This window comes from Dama dama, chromosome 3 (assembly GCF_033118175.1).
Source record: "Dama dama isolate Ldn47 chromosome 3, ASM3311817v1, whole genome shotgun sequence".
Taxonomy (NCBI): Eukaryota; Metazoa; Chordata; class Mammalia; order Artiodactyla; family Cervidae; genus Dama; species Dama dama.
Window position 1 is genome coordinate 41,663,011 of NC_083683.1, and position 19,203 is coordinate 41,682,213.

General features: G+C 35.8%; 2 protein-coding genes across 2 annotated transcripts in view; one reads left to right on the forward strand and one right to left on the reverse strand.

The window, feature by feature from the left end:
* METAP2 (methionyl aminopeptidase 2) overlaps window positions 1–3,038 on the forward strand; it is a 30,534-nt gene extending 27,496 nt beyond the window's left edge. The window contains exons 9-11 of the mRNA XM_061126128.1: window positions 253–356; window positions 860–975; window positions 2,360–3,038. Coding sequence (XP_060982111.1) covers window positions 253–356; window positions 860–975; window positions 2,360–2,612 — 473 coding nt within the window. The 3' untranslated portion in view covers window positions 2,613–3,038. The remainder of the gene's footprint in view (window positions 1–252; window positions 357–859; window positions 976–2,359) is intronic.
* A 2,123-nt stretch (window positions 3,039–5,161) lies between these two features.
* USP44 (ubiquitin specific peptidase 44) lies at window positions 5,162–17,458 on the reverse strand. Its single transcript, XM_061126115.1, has 5 exons — window positions 16,040–17,458; window positions 13,180–13,375; window positions 10,438–10,546; window positions 7,298–7,503; window positions 5,162–6,501 (listed from the first exon to the last, which is right to left on the reverse strand). Exons 1-5 carry the CDS (start codon window positions 17,456–17,458, stop codon window positions 6,305–6,307), a joined length of 2,127 nt encoding a protein of 708 aa, XP_060982098.1. The 3' UTR covers window positions 5,162–6,304.
* Between the last annotated feature and the right edge of the window lie 1,745 nt (window positions 17,459–19,203).

Sequence of the window (19,203 nt, forward strand, 5' to 3'; positions counted from 1 at the left end):
GGAAGATCCCCTGGAGAAGGATATGGCAACCCACTCCCAGTATTCTTGCTTGGGAAATCCCATGGACAGAGGAGCCTGGTAGGCTACAGTCCATGAGACGCAACTTAGTGACTAAACCACTAGACCACTAATATGGGGTTATTTAACAGCACCAAACGTGATTTTTAAGTAAATGCTTGAACTCTGTACCAAAGGCCAAGAGATCTGTTTGTGCCTTGAAACCCTGAATAAGTTTTTTTTCTATTATGTCAGTGAAACCAATCCGTAATCTAAATGGACATTCAATTGGGCCATATAGAATACATGCTGGGAAAACAGTGCCCATTGTGAAAGGAGGAGAGGCAACAAGAATGGAGGTACGTATACATTAGCACTATTCTTCTGTGAAGCATTTTGACTTTTTTTTCTTCTGAACTATGAAGCTAGTAGTAGTTGAGTATATAGTATGTTGAGCAAAATTAACTTGCCACTCATACTAACCCCAACAGGAATTGGGCTGTGTAAATGTGCAGATTGTGTCTGGTCACACTGGGGTTCAGTTGGCTGTGCAAGTGAGGCATGTCAAAGGTTTTGTTGATACTTGGTTATTTATTGAGCATCTTGTTGGTGCCAGTCTCTTTAGTAGGCACTGAGATGTATAATAGTAGTGAACAAAATTTCCTGCCCATATAAAGTCTGTGTTCTAATAGACCACACAGAGATCAGAAGTGCTAAGGAGGTAAATCAGGAAAAGGTAGATAAGGATTGCCAGGTGTGTGATTTCTTACATTAAATGGGGAATACCTCAACCTGAAGTTAGGATGGGAATTTTAATTCATTCTGAATTTTTCTTCGTTTCCCTTGACTCATAAATTTTTAGGAAGGAGAAGTATATGCCATCGAAACCTTTGGTAGCACAGGAAAAGGTGTGGTTCATGATGATATGGAATGTTCACATTACATGAAAAATTTTGATGTTGGACATGTGCCAATAAGGTGAGAGGCTATTCTTTTTATAAGATTGATGAGTTTCTCTTTCCAGTTAACAGCATTTTTTTTTTTTTTTAAATTTTGGCTATCACTATTTTATTGAGATAAAATTGACATATAACATTATATTAGCTTCAAATGTACAGAATAATGATCTGAGGTCTGTATATACTGTGAAATGATAACCATAATAAGTCTAGTTGACACCCATCACCATACATAGTTGCAATTTTTTTGTATGTGCATTGGTTTTCCTTTTTTCTCTTTGGGTGGTGAGTTGGTATAATTCTTTTGGAAAGCAATATGAATTTCTATTAGAAGACTTTGATGTAATAATTTTGTATTTGAGACAAATTCTCCCCAAAATCATTTTAAAACCACTTTATTGAGGTGTGAGTGACATACAAAAAGCTCTATACATTTAATATATACAACTTGATGAGTTTGAGGATAGAATGGCATAAACCCATGAAACCATCACCAACACAGTCCATGCTGCTGCTACTGCTAAGTCACTTCAGTCATGTCCAACTCTGTGCGACCCCATCCCTGGGATTCTCCAGGCAAGAACACAGGAGTGGGTTGCCATTTCCTTCTCCAATGCATAAAAGTGAACAGTGAAAGTGAAGTCGCTCAGTCATGTCTGACTCTTCGCGATCCCATGGACTGCAGCCTACCAGGCTCCTCTGTCCATGGGATTTTCCAGGCGAGAGTACTGGAGTGGGGTGCCATTGCCTTCTCCGCAGTTAACAGCATTTTAAAATGTGTGATGGACATCCACAGTGGTACATTCATAAATGCACAGTTCTATAGCCTAACAATAAGGTCTGTAAATTTCTATAATTCAGCAAAAAAAAAAAAAAAGCCCTATTAGAAATGTTAACTGAGATGAAATGATGTAAGCATTCTCTTCATATCTTGTTTCCAATAATTGTAATAATTACAGATTATTATTTTGCTGGTATTCCTAGGTTTTTGTTTTTACTATTTTCCCATTGGTAAACTTTGTTTTTTTATTTACTTTTTAAAAACTTTTTGGAGATGATTGAAGCATCTTCTTTATGATCAGATCTTTTTCAGCTTGATGCCGAAATTTCCCCCAAAAGGGGCATTCCCACCTTATTATTATTGATAAGTTTGTACTTGAAATTTAACACTGTGTGCATAGACATGTAAATATAAGATAACCTTCATCTGGTCTTCTTTCCATCTGCCTATCTGTAATTGAGTATTACACATTCTGGTTTTTGGAAGTTGAAAGAGGCAGCAAAGAGAGTTTTTTGAACTTTAATTACTAAGTAAAGTCATAGTTTTTGTTTGAGTTTTCCTTAATGGGGGAAATGAGTTGGTAACTTTTTAGCCAACTATTAATCTTGGACTTTTCTCTTAGGCTTCCAAGAACAAAACACTTGTTAAATGTCATCAATGAAAACTTTGGCACTCTCGCCTTCTGCCGCAGATGGCTGGATCGTTTGGGAGAAAGTAAATACTTGATGGCTCTGAAGAATCTGTGTGACTTGGGCATTGTAGACCCATATCCACCATTATGTGACATTAAAGGATCATATACAGCACAGTTTGAACATACCATACTTTTGCGTCCAACATGTAAAGAAGTTGTCAGCCGAGGAGACGACTATTAAAACTTAGTCCAAAGCCACCACAACACCTTTTATTTTCTAAGCTTTGTTGGAATACATTATACCAGATTTAATTTGCAACATGTTGTCTTAACAGTGGACCTATGTAATACTTTTATCCATGTTTAAAAAGGAAGGAATTTGATCAAAGGCAAACCATTTAATGTTATTAACCAAGGAAAAAGCTTCCAGGACTTTGAAATGTTAACCATTTTCTGTCTGTAAAGCTCCAAATAGTTAGGAATGACATACATTTTGTTTCAAACACCTAAGAGATGCTTTTCAGGTATTTATATTGCCATATTCTTAATTGAATGCTTTGAATGACTACATCCAGTTCTGCACCTATATACCCTCTGGTATTGCTTTTTAACCTTCCTGGAATCCATTTTCTAAAAAATAAAGACATTTTCAGATCTGAGAGCTATATTTCAATGTCTGTGGTTGTAATTCTCTATAGGAAATAGTTTAGCATAGCATAATGTAGGAAAATGTAGAGCCTTTTGTCTGGATTGTAGACCCCCACACTGAAACTTTCCTTCTGACTGAGTGGCTAAAACAAGAACTATACATACATAAAGTGGGAGGAGAATTTTCATAAGTTAAAAACAGCTTTAGGAACATTTTGCCTTTACTTTTTTTAGGACAGTATTAATGCGTGTCTTTCATTTAACCCCTTGATATTAGAAAGATATAATTAAAACATAACTTAGTAGGAACATTGTGCCAACTTAAAACCTTGATTTACTAACATCTCAACATTTAGACCCTCTGTCCAGTGGTGGTAGTTATTGAAAAATGTATTTGCTTACTCAGTAAGCCAAAAGGGCACCTAAAACCACACAGAGAGAAACAATACCTTCCATGTTTAGATCTCATTCTAGTTATTTCAGTTGCTACTTTTTCATTATGAACCAAATTCTCTAGCACCCTGCCCCTGGACTGGTTTGAAGTCATAACATCATGGGTGGTATTTCACTTTCAGGAAGTGAAGTTACAGTGACACTCATAGCAGCTAAGTACGTAAGTTGAATGTAAGATACCAAATATTTGAACTGAATCCCACAGTTCTTAAAACATCGCTTGAATTCTGTGTAAATGATTCGTTGGGAATGTTCCCACATAATTTCAAAATTGTTGTGTACCAGGGTAAAGCCTTAATTTGTATATGCTTTAGCACAGATTGCCTCGGGGATGCTGTTTAGGTTGTGTTTTGTTTAACATTTTTCTCACAGGAGAAACCTGACTTCTGTACTAAATCATTTATTATACATTAAAAAGCTGCTCCTTCATATTAGAGGTACAAATGAATGTTATCTTGTGGCATACACAGCCTAGGTTTTAGCTATATGAGCCATGTTTATTATGGTGCTAATGTTCAATAGCTACCTTTGAATAATTTCTCCATTTCCTGTGATGATGTGCAAGTGGCAGAGCTCGCCAATTCATGCCTGGACATGTTACAGGGCTTGGACCTTCCAGCTAGCTCTTTTGGGGATTTGGTGGGAGGTATAAAGTGTTTTAATTTCTAAACCCAAGAACTTTTGGACTGAGTCAAGAATTTGGAGCTTTGTAAGATCTCTAGCAGTAGTGACCCTCTACTAATTGTAAGCTCCAAGCTCCCTTCCCAAGTTGGGAGCAATGGCTTTACTGCATGCCCCTGAAACGGCTGGAAGAAGTATGATCCTGTAAATAGGAAAGCTGTTACTTAAAAAAAAGAAAAACTGTATTTTCCTGGTAGTGATGTATCTCTTGAAAATCATTTTGTCATGTTTACAATGATGTACCTTATTGGTAACAAATTATTAGTTTGATGTTTAACAATAGTGCCTTTAGTAAATTATTTTACAACCAAAATACGTTGTTTTTTTGTTAGATAAATTTATCAATGTAGAAATCCACATTGAGATATACTGTAAGAAATCTTGACTTGGTTTTAGTTTTGTTAAATAGCCTTAAATTTTTTTTTTAGATCAGTTTTAGGTTCATAGCAAAATTGAGCATAAAGTAGAGTTCCTGTAGTCCCCTTTCCTTGACTTCACACACACAGCCTCCCCCATCGGTTTTACTTTTAAGAGTTTAAAAAGTAAATGGCTAGTAACTATACCACTGTAAACAACATAGCTTCCTGAGTTGTTTTTAAACTGTTGCACTAAAATTAGGTACACTAAAAAGTATAGTTTAAAGTAATCCTTGGTGTTAAAAAAGGCTAGACTCAAGTATCTTGACCACAGTAAATCTTTAATGAGGTATAATTACGTTGACAGTTGAGGTAACAACTTGCATAGGTATTTAATAGATGAATAATTTTAAACCTTAGCCATTTAAACTCAAGCTGTAGTTTTGGCATGAATGATTTGTCTGTGAAGTGATAAATTCTCATTGCACTTCATGATCAGCTGCCCCTGATAATTTCAACCTGCAAGCAAACCTACTTAAGAAAAAAGAAAATTGATTTTCCAGTGGTTAACACCGATCTATAGAGGTTAGAGTCTCTTCTTTCCAAATAAAGTTAGCAGCAGTAGGACTTTAAAGATATCTAATGAGGTTGTTAGGGAAGAGCAATGAGTATTTCATACTATATTTTTTTTTAATAAAATGCAAGTGTGATTTTAATTTCAAAAAGGACCCAATGTTAGAATATCTAAGAGGCTTTTAGTAGTCATATAATACTAGCAAGAGCAATTTAATGCGGCTTTAGTTACTTATTCTAAGTGAGATGCTGAACATTTTGCTCAAATGCCAATTTTGAACATTCTCTGTCCTATGCAGTTTTTTTCTCTTCAAGTCTGATTTCTATCCCTTTAAACCAAAAATCTTAAGATACAATAGTACAAAACTTTAAGAGATCTAATGTTAAATATATAAAATGAACTCATATCCAAGCTGAACTGTACTTGTATTACACCATAATATACTGTTTGCTACATTCATTTTTTTTTTTTAATGACTGCTTTATTAGAATTTGGACAAACATTTGCTGTCAGACAAATCACTATTATTAATATCTCAGCCATTATTATTTTCATGTCCATAGTACTAAAGCCATTTAAACATGCTATTTATAAAGCTGTCATCTTCATTTGTATAACAGTTTGACTATGCCAAGTAAAAAATAATTTTTACAACAAACTTGAAGTTCTGTTTAACAAAGTAAAGTCTATTGAGTCCTGTCACACACAAAGCCTCAGGGGTATTGAGATGAGTAGGTAATATTTCACTTTGCAGTAGTTGAACTGATACACCAATCTGAAAGAAATGCCCTTTTTCTGGTAAGACTTAGTGAAGCAAGTTTAATCTGTCTGATAAGAGTTTGTATAGAAAATAACTATAAAAGATAAATGTATAAAATGATGCCATCTGAACTTCTTCAGTAGAAGATTGCACAAATTCATGATCTGAGCCAATTAAGACATCAAAACACAAGAAAGAGGTAACATCAGTCTGAGGTAAACACTAAAAGTTTAAAACTCCCAAGTATTTAACAAAAATTACCTACTGACATTGATACGCATATACTTAAGCTAACTTCATCTCTGTAAAAAGATCTGTTGCAGTTAGATACAAAATGTGTAAACACAGTGTGCACTGATTAGTAAGTAAAACTAAAAACAGTGAAGCCCACAATTGTTAAGTCAGCCCTTTTAAAAAGTATACATACAAATCACAAGAAGAAAACCCCCACTGTCTTTGGATCAGCTAAGGATTTCATTAGAAGAGGTATCAGCTTCTTCACTGGGATGTTGGCTACCATTCAGGAGTTCTGGAGGCAGGAGTTCAGAATGTCCCTCAGTAACTCGCTGGGTATAAAACAAGATATAAGCTTGGGCCTTGCGTACTTCATCCAGAGTGCACATGCTTAGCTTGGAATCATTGCAGTGTACCCAGAACCCTAGAGTGAAGCACAAAATACGTCTTAATGTTCACAAAGGAACTTTAGAAATTTCTAGTATAAATGAAAACATGGATTTAAAGAGTTTCAGTGAGAGTTGAGGGTTTGTTTTTTTTTAAGGAAAAATAATTGTCTAGCCAATTTAGTTCTTTAAATTAGAAATAACAGCTTGGGCAGTATGTTACTCGAATCACCTACCTTTGTCCTAGAAGTAATTTGAAGTTACAGAATCTGATTGTTTACTTGACACTATCTTTAATTCCTGGTATAATCTTACCAGTTAATGCTTTTGCTGGTAATTATAAAGCAAATTGTGTACAACTCATGGTAATGTTAATTGCCTCCTGGGTTATACGGACTTTTTGTCCATACCTCTTTTTCTAAGGTTCATGGAAGCAGTATGCGAAAGTTTCATGTTAGAACTTGAAATCAAAGTTGTTCCAAATAGCTGTGATTCCCCAGTTATTAGGTGCTCTGTTCTTAAACAAAATTACCTGAATTCAACCGGAAAACAGAGGACTTACTCTTGGAAGTGTGCCTTTCGCACTTTTTGACTTGTAACTAAAGAGACCATCCTTACTATTTTATCCCTTCAGCCTTTACCAGACAAAACTACCACAGTCCTGCATCATAGAATATCCCATTTTCTGCACAAAACCCCTGTTTTTTTCTTCTTGAAAGAAAACAAATCAAGTGGCTTTTCTTAAGATTACTTAGTGTCTAGTTTAGAAATCCGTGAAGACTGAACCCTGGCCTCCAAAAGCCTACCCCAAGGTAAAATACTTTTTTTTCATACCTCCTTCAGAATTGTAACAGTAGGCAGTGTAGTGTCCTGAGCCGAATCCCTTCCCATGGTGCATTACCACAGCAGATAAGTCATACATAAAACACTCTGGTCTGAGGGACTTCAGGGATTCCCTGCAGCAATAGGGCTCCATGTTTAAGATTTCTTCAAAGCCAACATGAACACCAATCTTCTCTCGGTTATTACGTCCTGACCACCTGCAAACAAATCAGGGTAAAATTATCAACAAAGTCAAGGGACCATAACCACATACCTGGTCCAAACTCATAATGATAGAAAACCTCAGAGACCAGAGAGTACAATCCTATATAAAAAGTGTAAATAGTAAATCCTTTCAATACTGAAGTTGGCTACAATAGAGGAATTTAGGCTTATTTACCAAACAAGTAGAGTGAGGTTCTAAAATAAATTATTTGGCTTCTGTAGTTAGAGTATAGTATAGGAAGAAAATTAACTTTCAGAAGAAATACAGCCTTACAGCATTCTCCCCCTTTGAAGTGAGAAATTCAAGGCACCAAAGGGTTTTTAATTCTTTACTGTCTTGTTAATACTTTGAGGAGGATATCCCAGGACCTAGAATTTGTTCCTGGGAGACATAATCTGGATCTTTCTTGGCCAGGTGTGGGGAAAAATACAAACCCAAACAAAACAGGCACCTGTAATTCCTCAGAACACTTCAAGAGCTCTTCATAATTAAAAAAAAGAAACTGTGACCCTTCCTGTGTGTAAATCAGTATAATACCCATTAGTGACAAAACTCAGATATCATTCCTATACTGTCAATTTCTCAATCTGTTGGTCATGCTGCCCAGTACTGGATCTATGCATGTAAAGCAATGCTTTTATCATCGAATAGTATGAATTGGTGCTACAGGGGAAAAATAATGTAATAAACGGTTGTTCTTTCAAGAGATTATAGTACAACTTGGAGTGCTATGGTACAATGACAAAAAACAGCTGAAAATACAGTATCAGTGTATTAAAGCAGGCAGTTAAGACAGCAGCAGGTAAAGTAGGGAGAAAGGCAAATAGGTTTTATGAAGAAAAAAACTGTGAAAATGCTTAATTAGTATGAGGTAAAACTGTATGGAACTAAAGATGAGACTTGCAGATTGTGTCGCCTGCCACACTAGGAGTCATACCCCAGTCTTTCCCTGTTACGTGTACAGAGTCCTGTATCCAGTGCAACTTTACTCTTAGTACCAAGCATGTGAAATAAGGGCACTTGCTTAACATAAGTTCCTATCATTCTCACTTTCTCTCTCTTTTATTATACCATAAAATTCAAACCTTTATTTACTGAATTATGCTAAATAAGTACTTGTCAGTTAGTACTAGTCAGTAACTAGAAAATAATTTATTTCCGTTGATGAGCAGGATATCCCTTTTTGTCTGATAAAAATATAGTAAAATGATAAAAGAACAAGATAACACTACACCAAAAAGTCATGATTTATTTCTGAGAGAGGGAACAGGACTAGGAGGCACACATGGGGGGCTTGTAAGGCATTAGAAATGTTCTGTTTCTTACGTTTCTTCTAAAGCTCTTGTGTGCCCCTCCCCAATCCCATTCTCCCTTTTATATGCCCTATATGTTTTATATACTGGCAAATATAATAGTACATTTTTAATAGATGAAGAGAAAGGAAAAAGATAAATGTGGTGGTAAAGGCAGCATAAAAATGGTACCTGAATCAGAAATATGGCATGGAAGCATCACAAATATTTTGGTTAGAAGATGCAAGGGAGGCAAATAGGTTTAAATTAAGCTGAGCTTCAAATGGCAGATTAAAGAGGCAATTATGAAGAACAAAAAGTTCAGTGATTGATAGTAGCCAGTTAAGTACCAGAAGTTTAAACCCTTTTAATTCTATCTATAAAATCTCATATATGGTCTGACCTCTCCATGTTCCCGGGCCTTTGCTACCTGGCCCTGGGTGATAGCGTGCGTGCTCAGTCGCTTCAGTTGTGTCCAACTCCTTGAGACCCTATGAACTGTAGCCCACCAGGTTCCTCAGTCCATGGGATTCTCCAGGCAAAAGTACTGGAGTGGGTTACCATGCCCTCTTCCAGGGAATCTTCCCGACCCAGGGATCAAACCTGTGTCTCTTATGTCTCCTGCATTGGCAGGCAGGTTCTTTACCACTAGCACAACCTGGGAAGCCCCCTGGACAATATTAACACAAAACAATTTTCATTCCACTTGATTTCACACACCCTGGCAGGTCTCACCCAGACTCTTCACTAAACCTTTTGTTGTGTACCCTTTCCTGTTCCTTCATACCTTTGTTCATGTTGCTTTGAGGCTCAAGTGTTCCTCCTCTTGCATACATCCCATTCATTCACTTAGTATTTTGGGGCACCTATGTACTGAGCTCAGTTCTGGATTTTGGAATACAGGAATGAAAAGACAAGACCACTGTCATTACTGAACTTCTGTTTAGGGGGACAGAAACAGGTATTAATAAATCAACTATTGCAGATATTGGTTTCTGCCAAGAAGCAAAAATAGGGTAGGTAATGTGACACAGTTGGTGGTGCTACTTTTAAATAGGGTGGTCAGAAAAGTCCTGAGATGACATATGAACTGAGATTTAAATTACATGAAGTCCGCTGTGCCATTAGGGAGGCTTTGGGAATGTTTAGATATCAGCGAATGCCTTCCTCTAGGGCTCTGATAAATTCATTGGTATGTAGTTTGTGGTACTTAGTATTTCTACTTCATCATTATTTCTGTGAATGCTTGACTATAATCTTGAGAAAAAAATTCTACATTATATTCCCCAAAGAATATGGACATCGGGCATTTTCCAAGCATGAAGCAATTGGGTCAAATACTCTCAAGCTATAGATTTTAATTTTAAAATTTTGTACCTAAAACATGCTGAATATTATACACTATAAGCAGAGACTAGGACAATAATATACTGCGCAAACCAAAATGCAAGGAGTCTGCTATCAGCAATGTATTCTACAAGGGAAGATAGTATCAGAAGGATAGTTACTGAACATGTTGTTTATGATTAGGGCTAGAGATAATGACAGAATTTTTTCTCCTTTAAAAAAAAAAAAAAAAAAGCAGAAGTAGGTAAGTCTCCCAGTCAAGTATTAAACTTTATTCTACTACTAACCTGAATCGTTTCAGATGGAGTCTGAGAACCTGAGGTAGGTGGCAAATCATAAGCTGTTTTTGTGCTTCTGTGAGTATAACTGGTTTTGAGGAAAACCTTCTACGTTTTGCTATGATATCAAAGACAGAATGAGATGCAAATTTAAGGATACAATGAAATGCTTGAGTAAACTCAAAATAATTCAGACATGTATTATCAATTAAACATCTACTGAGTTATAGGCATTATACAGGCTAAAGATAAAGGCATGGCCTTGCTCTCAAGACACTTAACAATCATGTAAAAGAAAGTGAAAGTGAAGCCGCTCAGTCATGTCTGACTCTTTGTGACCCCATGGACTGTAGCCCCCATGGACAGCTCCTCTGTCCATGGGATTTTCCAGGCAAGAATACTGGAGTGGGTTGCCATTTCCTTCTCCAGGGGATCTTCTCGACTCAGGGATCGAAATCAGGTCTCCCACACTGCAGGCAGACTCTTTATCATCTGAAACACCAGGGAATCCCACAATCATGTAAACCACACACACAAAACTTATGAGTTAGTCAAGGCAGACAGGTAAACAAATAATAAGCACAGCTGACCCTTGAACAACAAAGGCTTGGACTACATGGGTCCACTAACATGCAGATTTTTATCTTTTTCAATCACAGTTGACACAGTTGACTGTATGTTTCGCACACACAGATTCAATGAACCATGGATTGAAATTTACATCCAGTTGGTTGAATCTGTAGATGTGAAATCTTCAGGGATGGTTTGGCAGATTGGCAGATTTCAGTATAAGTAGGTGTGCCTGGAACCAATCCCTTACATTGCACTGTACATGATTTAATATAGTCCTAAAATAAGGCAACAGAAAGATATAGTGCTATAATATTTTTAAATGGATTTGGCTATGCCAACTAAAAGGAAAAATTACTCCCTAAACACATATTGTAATATACTCTTACCAAAGTCTAATCAATCATGGTCAATTCACTTCTTGAGGCTAATCAGGATCCCATGGGCATGGAAATTTTCTGCCCAGAGCACCCCTCCCCACTTTCTGGAGATCCAACCCAGCACCGCCTGAGAAAGCAAGCCTTCATTAGCTCTGTATCTGAGATCTCCTTCGGTGTCTTGCTATTTTAGTACCAGATCTCAAACAAGGGGAACTGAGGATTCTTTTTACCCTCTGCTATCTCTAGAGGTCCACCTACGGACCTTGTGCTGCAGCTTCTCTCTAGGCCATTGGCTACCAAAATTTGCTCCTGATATCCAGGAGTTATCCTTCAACTTGTATATCAACCACAAAGCCAGCCACAGGAGAAGCTACTTCTTATAGGAAGTGGAATCAGTCCACCATGAGGCTGTCCTCTAATCCAACTCCTCTTTCCACCAGAAGTCTTTCCTCCAGGTCTATGCTCCGGAGATTCAGGTATCAGACTGCTGCAGGATCTTAGGGACTTAACTTTGGGTTGTCTCCCAGAATATATGGTACAAGTGTAGCTAGACAAAGGATGTTAACTCCTTGAATTATAGTTTTAAACATTTGCCATCATAGATTAAATTCAAACAGCTCTTTTAGGCCTTTATTTGGTGGACCCAGCAGATATAAACATGTTATAATTTTCTGCATTTATTTTCATATCTTTCTACTCCCAGATTTGGTGAAGAAAACATCTAGGACCATTCACATTTATGTTCAAGAAAATAAACACTATACACTTTATCAATAAAGGTTTATTTTCTTCTAATCTTATAAATATTAGGCTCCTATTTACAACAGATTTCATAATAGGCAGCACTCGGAAAACAATGTTGGTATAAGTTGTTCTAGAACACCAGCAACTTATATGCCATTTTTTTAATGCTGGAACAGCCACTGGTTCTTTTATGTTACCTTAGGAGTTTATTATCTAACGCCCTAGAGTCATTTTTTTTTTCAGACATGGAGATTAAGGAGAATATCTGCAAATATATAGTATAAACGTTTAAAATGCCATGTACTACACATTGCTAGAGATAAAGAAACCGGATGAAGACGTAGCAAATCTGATGTGGTTTTATCTACCATTTCTCTGGAAGAGGATGCTTCTGTTTAATTGAAACGACTGTTTCATCCCCCAGTGCTGGGTTCCTATGCTCACTTCCATTTAAAGAGCTTATTACAGTAGACCTTGTCTACCTGTTTCCTCCATTAGGTATGTGAGCATCTTGAAAGTGTCTTTCCTCTTTCCACAATGACTAGAACAATGACTAATTATAGGAGACAGTCAATGGATGATTTTTTAATAAATCTTTGTTTTTATGAAGCCAATGTCCATTGCAGCAGTCCAGCAGTGTATATTATTTCCTATTTTATAAGTGTGTATACACACACATATACGTGATATCTATATATCAATGTTTTGATGTGCACCAAAAAGACTCATAAACTAATCATTTCATTCAGTACTAAATACCTTTTACTATTCCCCTTCACTACTTTATTCTACTCACATATTAAATTTAAATTTTATTTTATGAATCCTTTCTACAACTTACTATAGGATCAAAAATATTTTAATGTCATCAATAAGGCAAAACAAATATGTAGTTCACAAACATCAATTAAAAAGCAGAAGTATGTAGCCCAAATTTCTTTTGATAAATAATTTATTTCTATACCTGTTACTTAGGGAATTTCTTCCAGTTTCCCCTCATTTGTGTTTCTCTTTGCTAACCTTAGAAAAACAAAGAGAATATACAGCCTCTACTTACAATTACACTGGTCACACATGTAGATTTTTCCTTCTAAAGCTTCAGTTTCTGTGAACTTAGTCAACATTTCAGTAACCAGACACGGCTGGGAAGTACTATCTTTTCCACTGCATTGGTATCTTTCTGGGAATTCCAGTGACAAGTCCCAGAAAGGTTCTATGGTATTTGATTTGTTGTCACATGCAAGACATGTAACCTGCAAATAGAAATATTAGTTTCTCAGATTACAATCCTTCTGTCAAAATATTTACTCCTTTCACTAGAAGTCATTACCTGTAAATAAGCTTTTCTTCTGAAAATGTACTATCAGAATTCTGAATGATCTGCTTTATATTATTTTCAGGGAATAATATTGTCTTCCATAAACCCACTATGCATTGATGGGCTTTAACTATGAGGCATTCAAAAAGCTCTATGGGCTTTTTTTTTTACTAAGTTCAGTCAAGTCTGAATTTAGTAAAAAAAAAAAACAAACAAACTATGGGCTCACTTAATTAGATATACACTGTGTGTATACGTATGTGTTGTGTATGTGTGTCTATACATATAATATATATTTATATACATTTAATGTGCTTAGATTATTAGACTTGGAAGTTCTTTGCCCTTTTTCCTTTCTCATCTTTCACTGATGGGTTTTCTCTTCCCAAGTCCCTATAACTTCTTAACCATAATGCAAGTAAAATGCTATCAGTATATTTTTATATGCAAATTTTAAAATATAGCATACTTTTATGTCAGTATATTACTATATACAGATTTTGAAGTACTACCAATTTCCAATTTTGAATTAGTATATACCAATTTTGAAGCACTAATTTCAAAAGATAGTATATATAAAATACATACAAATACTTCCACTTAAAGCAAACAACACTACATTAAAATCCTGATCAAAATATAGGAACCTCAAAGAACAGGAAGCCTTTCTGACAACTTACATAGGAAATATAGTAACTGAAAAAGGAAAGAATAACTTTGGTAAAGCATTCAGCAGGATTTAATGCCAACACTGCCCATAACTGAAGATAGACTTTAAAGATCTAATAATCCACATGATGTGAAATATTACTAAACACTTTCACAAAAGCTATATTCCTGGAACACACAACAAAATAAAGAAGCCAATTGTAATTTACATTTTAAATTAAATACACTGACACAAAGAAAAGAAGAATACCCCTAGTGTTAATAGTTTGGGGACTCACTAGGACCAAGGTTTGACCTTTTGAGAACAGTTTCTTGAATATGGCAGGTTCAAAAAGCCATTCCAGCAACCAACCTCTGAATCTTCTGAAAAGACCAATTTTCTAAGTATTTATTACACATTAGAAAGGAAGAGAGCAAAGTGATGGCATAACAACTTTTATTAAATTCAAAATTCATCCATAAAGGAAAAAAACAAGTACATACACTCTCACACTATTCAAAACATGAAATAGTAACTTTCTGGAAAAGAATCTGCAACCACATATCAAAAGTATTACCCTTTGACAAAGTAATTCCAGGACTCTGTCTTAAGGAAATCATTAGAAAAACTGTAGTAATTGACCGTGACATTATAATAATGGAAAAATTGGAAATAGTTAACAAGTCAACAATAGGGGAATGGTTAAAAAGAATTATGGTATATACATATGCTGGACACTGAAATGTGAAAAACAAAGACCAAATATTTTAATAACTATGAAAAATCCTTAATTATTAAATAAAGTGGAAAAAGAAGCAGGTAAATTCAACATGACCATATAATTAGAGCAAAAATATGTATAGATATTCAGAAAAAACTAGAAGGAAATATACCAAAATATTCATAGTTTTATGCATGAGTTGTGTGGAGCTCTGGGACTAATGTATGATTTTCTTCTTTTCTTCTACACAGGTACCTATACAGTATAGTACCTATACTGTACTATATAGGTAACATAAAAAGTTAAAAATGACAAAGAAAGATGATAGAAAAATAATATTGCATGCAACCCCCAAAACCACAACTCTTATTTGCTAAGTCACACAATGTAGAATCTAGACATTTCTGAAACATGAAGTGAAATAAACGTCATAGAAATATTTAAACTGTATTCCAGAAAAGTATGCTATAAAAACAAAAGGTGGTATCATTACCATGAAAGTTTAACTGAGGAACAGTTCAACTGAATATGTGTATAGTGACTCAACTGCCTCAGTTAAAAAATAACAACACACACATTTTTTAAAGTTCTATGCTCTGGAAAAGAAGAGAGCTGATGTCTACTAATAGTCTACCCAAGAGTCTACTCATTCTAGAGAATCATCAGTTAGATGGAAGATTCTGGTTCTGTGACTGTCACAAAGGGAAGTTTTTACAGCTATAGTTAAAATAGAGGAAAACTATTTAGGATCTTTCTAAATAAAATCACATCTATTTACCTTGAAACTTTCCTATCTACCTTGCTCCCTTTGGTTTTACAGAAAATCCTCCAGGGTTACTTTCTTGGTTCCTGAAACTACTAAGTGTGCACCAAAACCATTCCTAGTACAAAAGTATCTTCAAATCTGTTCCTTGTGCAATTAAACTCATCTCAATCCCTCAGAGAATGAATGCAGTATTATTAACCTAAGAAGCTCTGTTTCCTAATTCCCGCCCCACCCCCATCATAAAGCTTTAATACCACGGACATAAAACTACTTCCAATGATTCATGAAGGTGAAACAACTGTTGGAATGAGCTGACGTCTTCATACATACTTGTAAAAGTGATCTAATTTGACCTGAGAACAGTACTAGCACTAACATATTAGCTATACAAAGCATATGCATTTTTTAGGCTTCACTTTATGAATTTCCCAAGATGACAATAAGATTTTTAAAAAATCCATACCTGACTAAGAAGCTGTCCGTGAAAAATGTTATTCACAACATTCAGAACCTGCTTGATAAGTTTCCTTTGAGAAGTAGGGATAAGAGCTGGTAACTTGGTACCAGTTGTCTCTAGTTCATGTTGTATTTTATCCAAAAGCTCACAAAGAAATTCCTGAGCATCCTGTTGGCCATAACCACGAAAAGCAGGAATTAGTCTCCATACTGAGTGTAGCATAGCAAATGGTGAGACCAAGGCCCACTTTCCAGACCACATGACTTGGAACAAAGTATGCAGTTCATGACAAAGAGAAATGTATTGTGAACTTGGCTCCCTTGGCTGAATAAGTTCCATCTTTCTACTCTTTGGTGCTCCGCCACTTAGTCCTGATGATAAACTTGGATGTCTGAAGTGCACAGAATATGGCTCTTTTTCTTGACATTCATTCATTTGAGATACTGTATCTGTGACTGGAGGATGCTTATAAGATGATCTTGTTTTATCACTAGCTGTCACAGCCAGCCATTGGTTCAGATCAAGTTTTAAAAAACATTGTCGAAAAATAAGTAAATGACTCAATACTTGGAGAACAGAATTCATATAGCAAGTGTTTCCCAAATTTCTCAATCCTGTTACACCAGGAGTTACTGTTGGCCTTCGTTTAACAGAGGAGTCATCAGCCTCTTTCAATCTTACATCTTCTGAGGTAGATACTACTTTATCTTTTGCTGGCAATGCTGAGGTTTGCAGCGGTACAGGAACTATTTCTACTGTGGTGGACTGAGCTAGACCTTGCAAACGTAAACTCTTTCTGGGAGGCATACTTTCTAATTCTGCTTTAGCTTGATGTTCTAATAGTTCTTGTCGTCTTTTCTTCACCTCTCTCTTTGCTAATTTCTCCTGAAATTGTTCTTGCCTTTTTCTTCCAATGGGTGACTGCTCAAACCAAGTTCGAAAGATTTTACCCATGAGTATCCTTCTCCTGTGCCAAAGAGCAGTATACATTTGGTCTTCATTTTGAAGCAGAGATTGGGTGCCATCATGTAAGAAATAGGAATCATCACTTGTACCCACAGACCGTAAAACCCTTCCACTACGAGTGGTGCAGTGATAATTTTGACTTTTGATTGCACTTAATGTACTTCGTAGTAACTTTAGGTCTCCAGTTGCATTATCATTAAGAACATAATCATCACAGAGGTAACAAAAAACATACATCTCATTCACCTCCAATGCAACAGGATGACTGCTTTCTTGAAAGTGCCTGAGTGCATGTTCTTCAATATATCTTCCACACGCAACATGAGAACAGCTAAGGCAAGCCCAAATCGACTCAGTTGTATTGCAGTCCACACAATGCCATTTCTGCGGGTTGAGGATGGAATGGTCTTGAGCAAGCCGCAACTGCCCAATGTGTTGGCACTTATCCATTGTTAGCATTTATTTAATCTAGCTGAGGAACACATAATCCAAACAACTCTCTGTTGACAATACTTGAAGCATCTGAAAACTAAGAACAATGTCAATTTTTAATAAAAGAAAAACAAAAAGCCAATATTTTTCTTTTTACAAGGTATTTTTCCAGGAATAATTTTGTTAATTTGCTCTCACTGGTCCTAATATCTGGGCTGCCTGTCATAATACCAAAGGCAATTCTCACTTTTCATTTATACTAGACTTCACTAATCTCTCATCCGCCTTGCTCTGAAAGAACACACACATTACTTTCTCTGACGGTTCCCTTTCAAAACCAAAAATTGTTTTCAGTTTTATGCTGCCATCTACTGGTAAAGAATGGTAGTGACCACTTTCCACATTCCATTTACCAATTGTCATTCCTTTTTCTTTGGGACTGGCAAGACCTAAATACATCTTACTAATATCTACATTCCAACAGCCCTAAGTGGAGTTACTAAAATATAATCACAGTTATAAGCATAGGGGCTAAAGTAGAAAAACTTATGTTTGAATGTTACCTCTGCCACATACTGCTTTATATCTGACTTGAGCAAACATTTTAACTTCTCTAAACTTCATCTGTGAAACAGGGAAAATCATACCACCTTCACTGAATTGTTAAAGGACTGAAATAACCAAATATCTGGCACATAGCAAATGTTCAGTAAACAATAAATATTTGACACACATCTACAGAGAATAAATCAATGTTATACTATTTATTTAAATAATATTAAATATTCTAATTTTAAATACTATTTAAAATTTGGCTTTCCAGTAGTATACCCATAATGACCTTTACTTAATTCATGGCTCTGTAACATACTCTGATTTGATAGACTTGACAATTTGCCTTAAGAGAAAAGTATTCTCCCTTCTGTCTTTTGTGTTTGACTAGACTCTCAGGAATGTGCAAAGATGTATAAGCAAATAACAGGAAAAAAAGGAAAAATAAGAAATCAGTGTCAATATAATGATCTTTTACATTCTTGCATGCCTAAACATTATATGAAATTAGAGGCTTACTCCAAAAAACAAACCCACAGTCCCCAAACCCCAACATAATAAAAGAAATCTGACTTTGATCAAACTTGTTCCTTTATCAATTAAAGGAACACATTTGCTACCTGTACCTAAAAACAATAAAACAAAATCTAGTTAAAAAGTAGGACACCATGAAGTGTTTTCTTCATTGATTTAACATAAATTGAACACAAACTTTGGGCTGCAGTTGGGGATCTAGATACAGAACACTCAGAACATTGTGTGCAGCATGATCAACGCGTTGAAATTTTTGGGACAGCAATATGAATTTCAACGGTACTTGCAGATGCCATCTCCAGGTCCTAAGAAAACTGCAAAGGTAAAGCTGACTTTTGCTTTCTTTCCACCTCTTTGCTTGTAAAATGTCTTAGCAATCAGCCTACCACAATTTCTTCACTTTTAGATACAGGGTGTGTCAAGTATAGATTTAAAATTACCAACCCCAGACCTCACATGTGCACTCCTCTTCCCTCAAGATTTCCTGAGGTCCAAAATCCATTCAAATATAGTATTTTATTTGAGTAAGCAAACAACAATAGTTGCTAATAGCAAAAGTAAGACATCAGTGATTAATACACTCCATTATCCTAAATACTTCCAGGTCCTGAGGTTAATAATCCTGAGATCATACTTGTCTCCAATCTCTCTCTGTCCCCACACACCAATCTGTAAGTAAAAATATT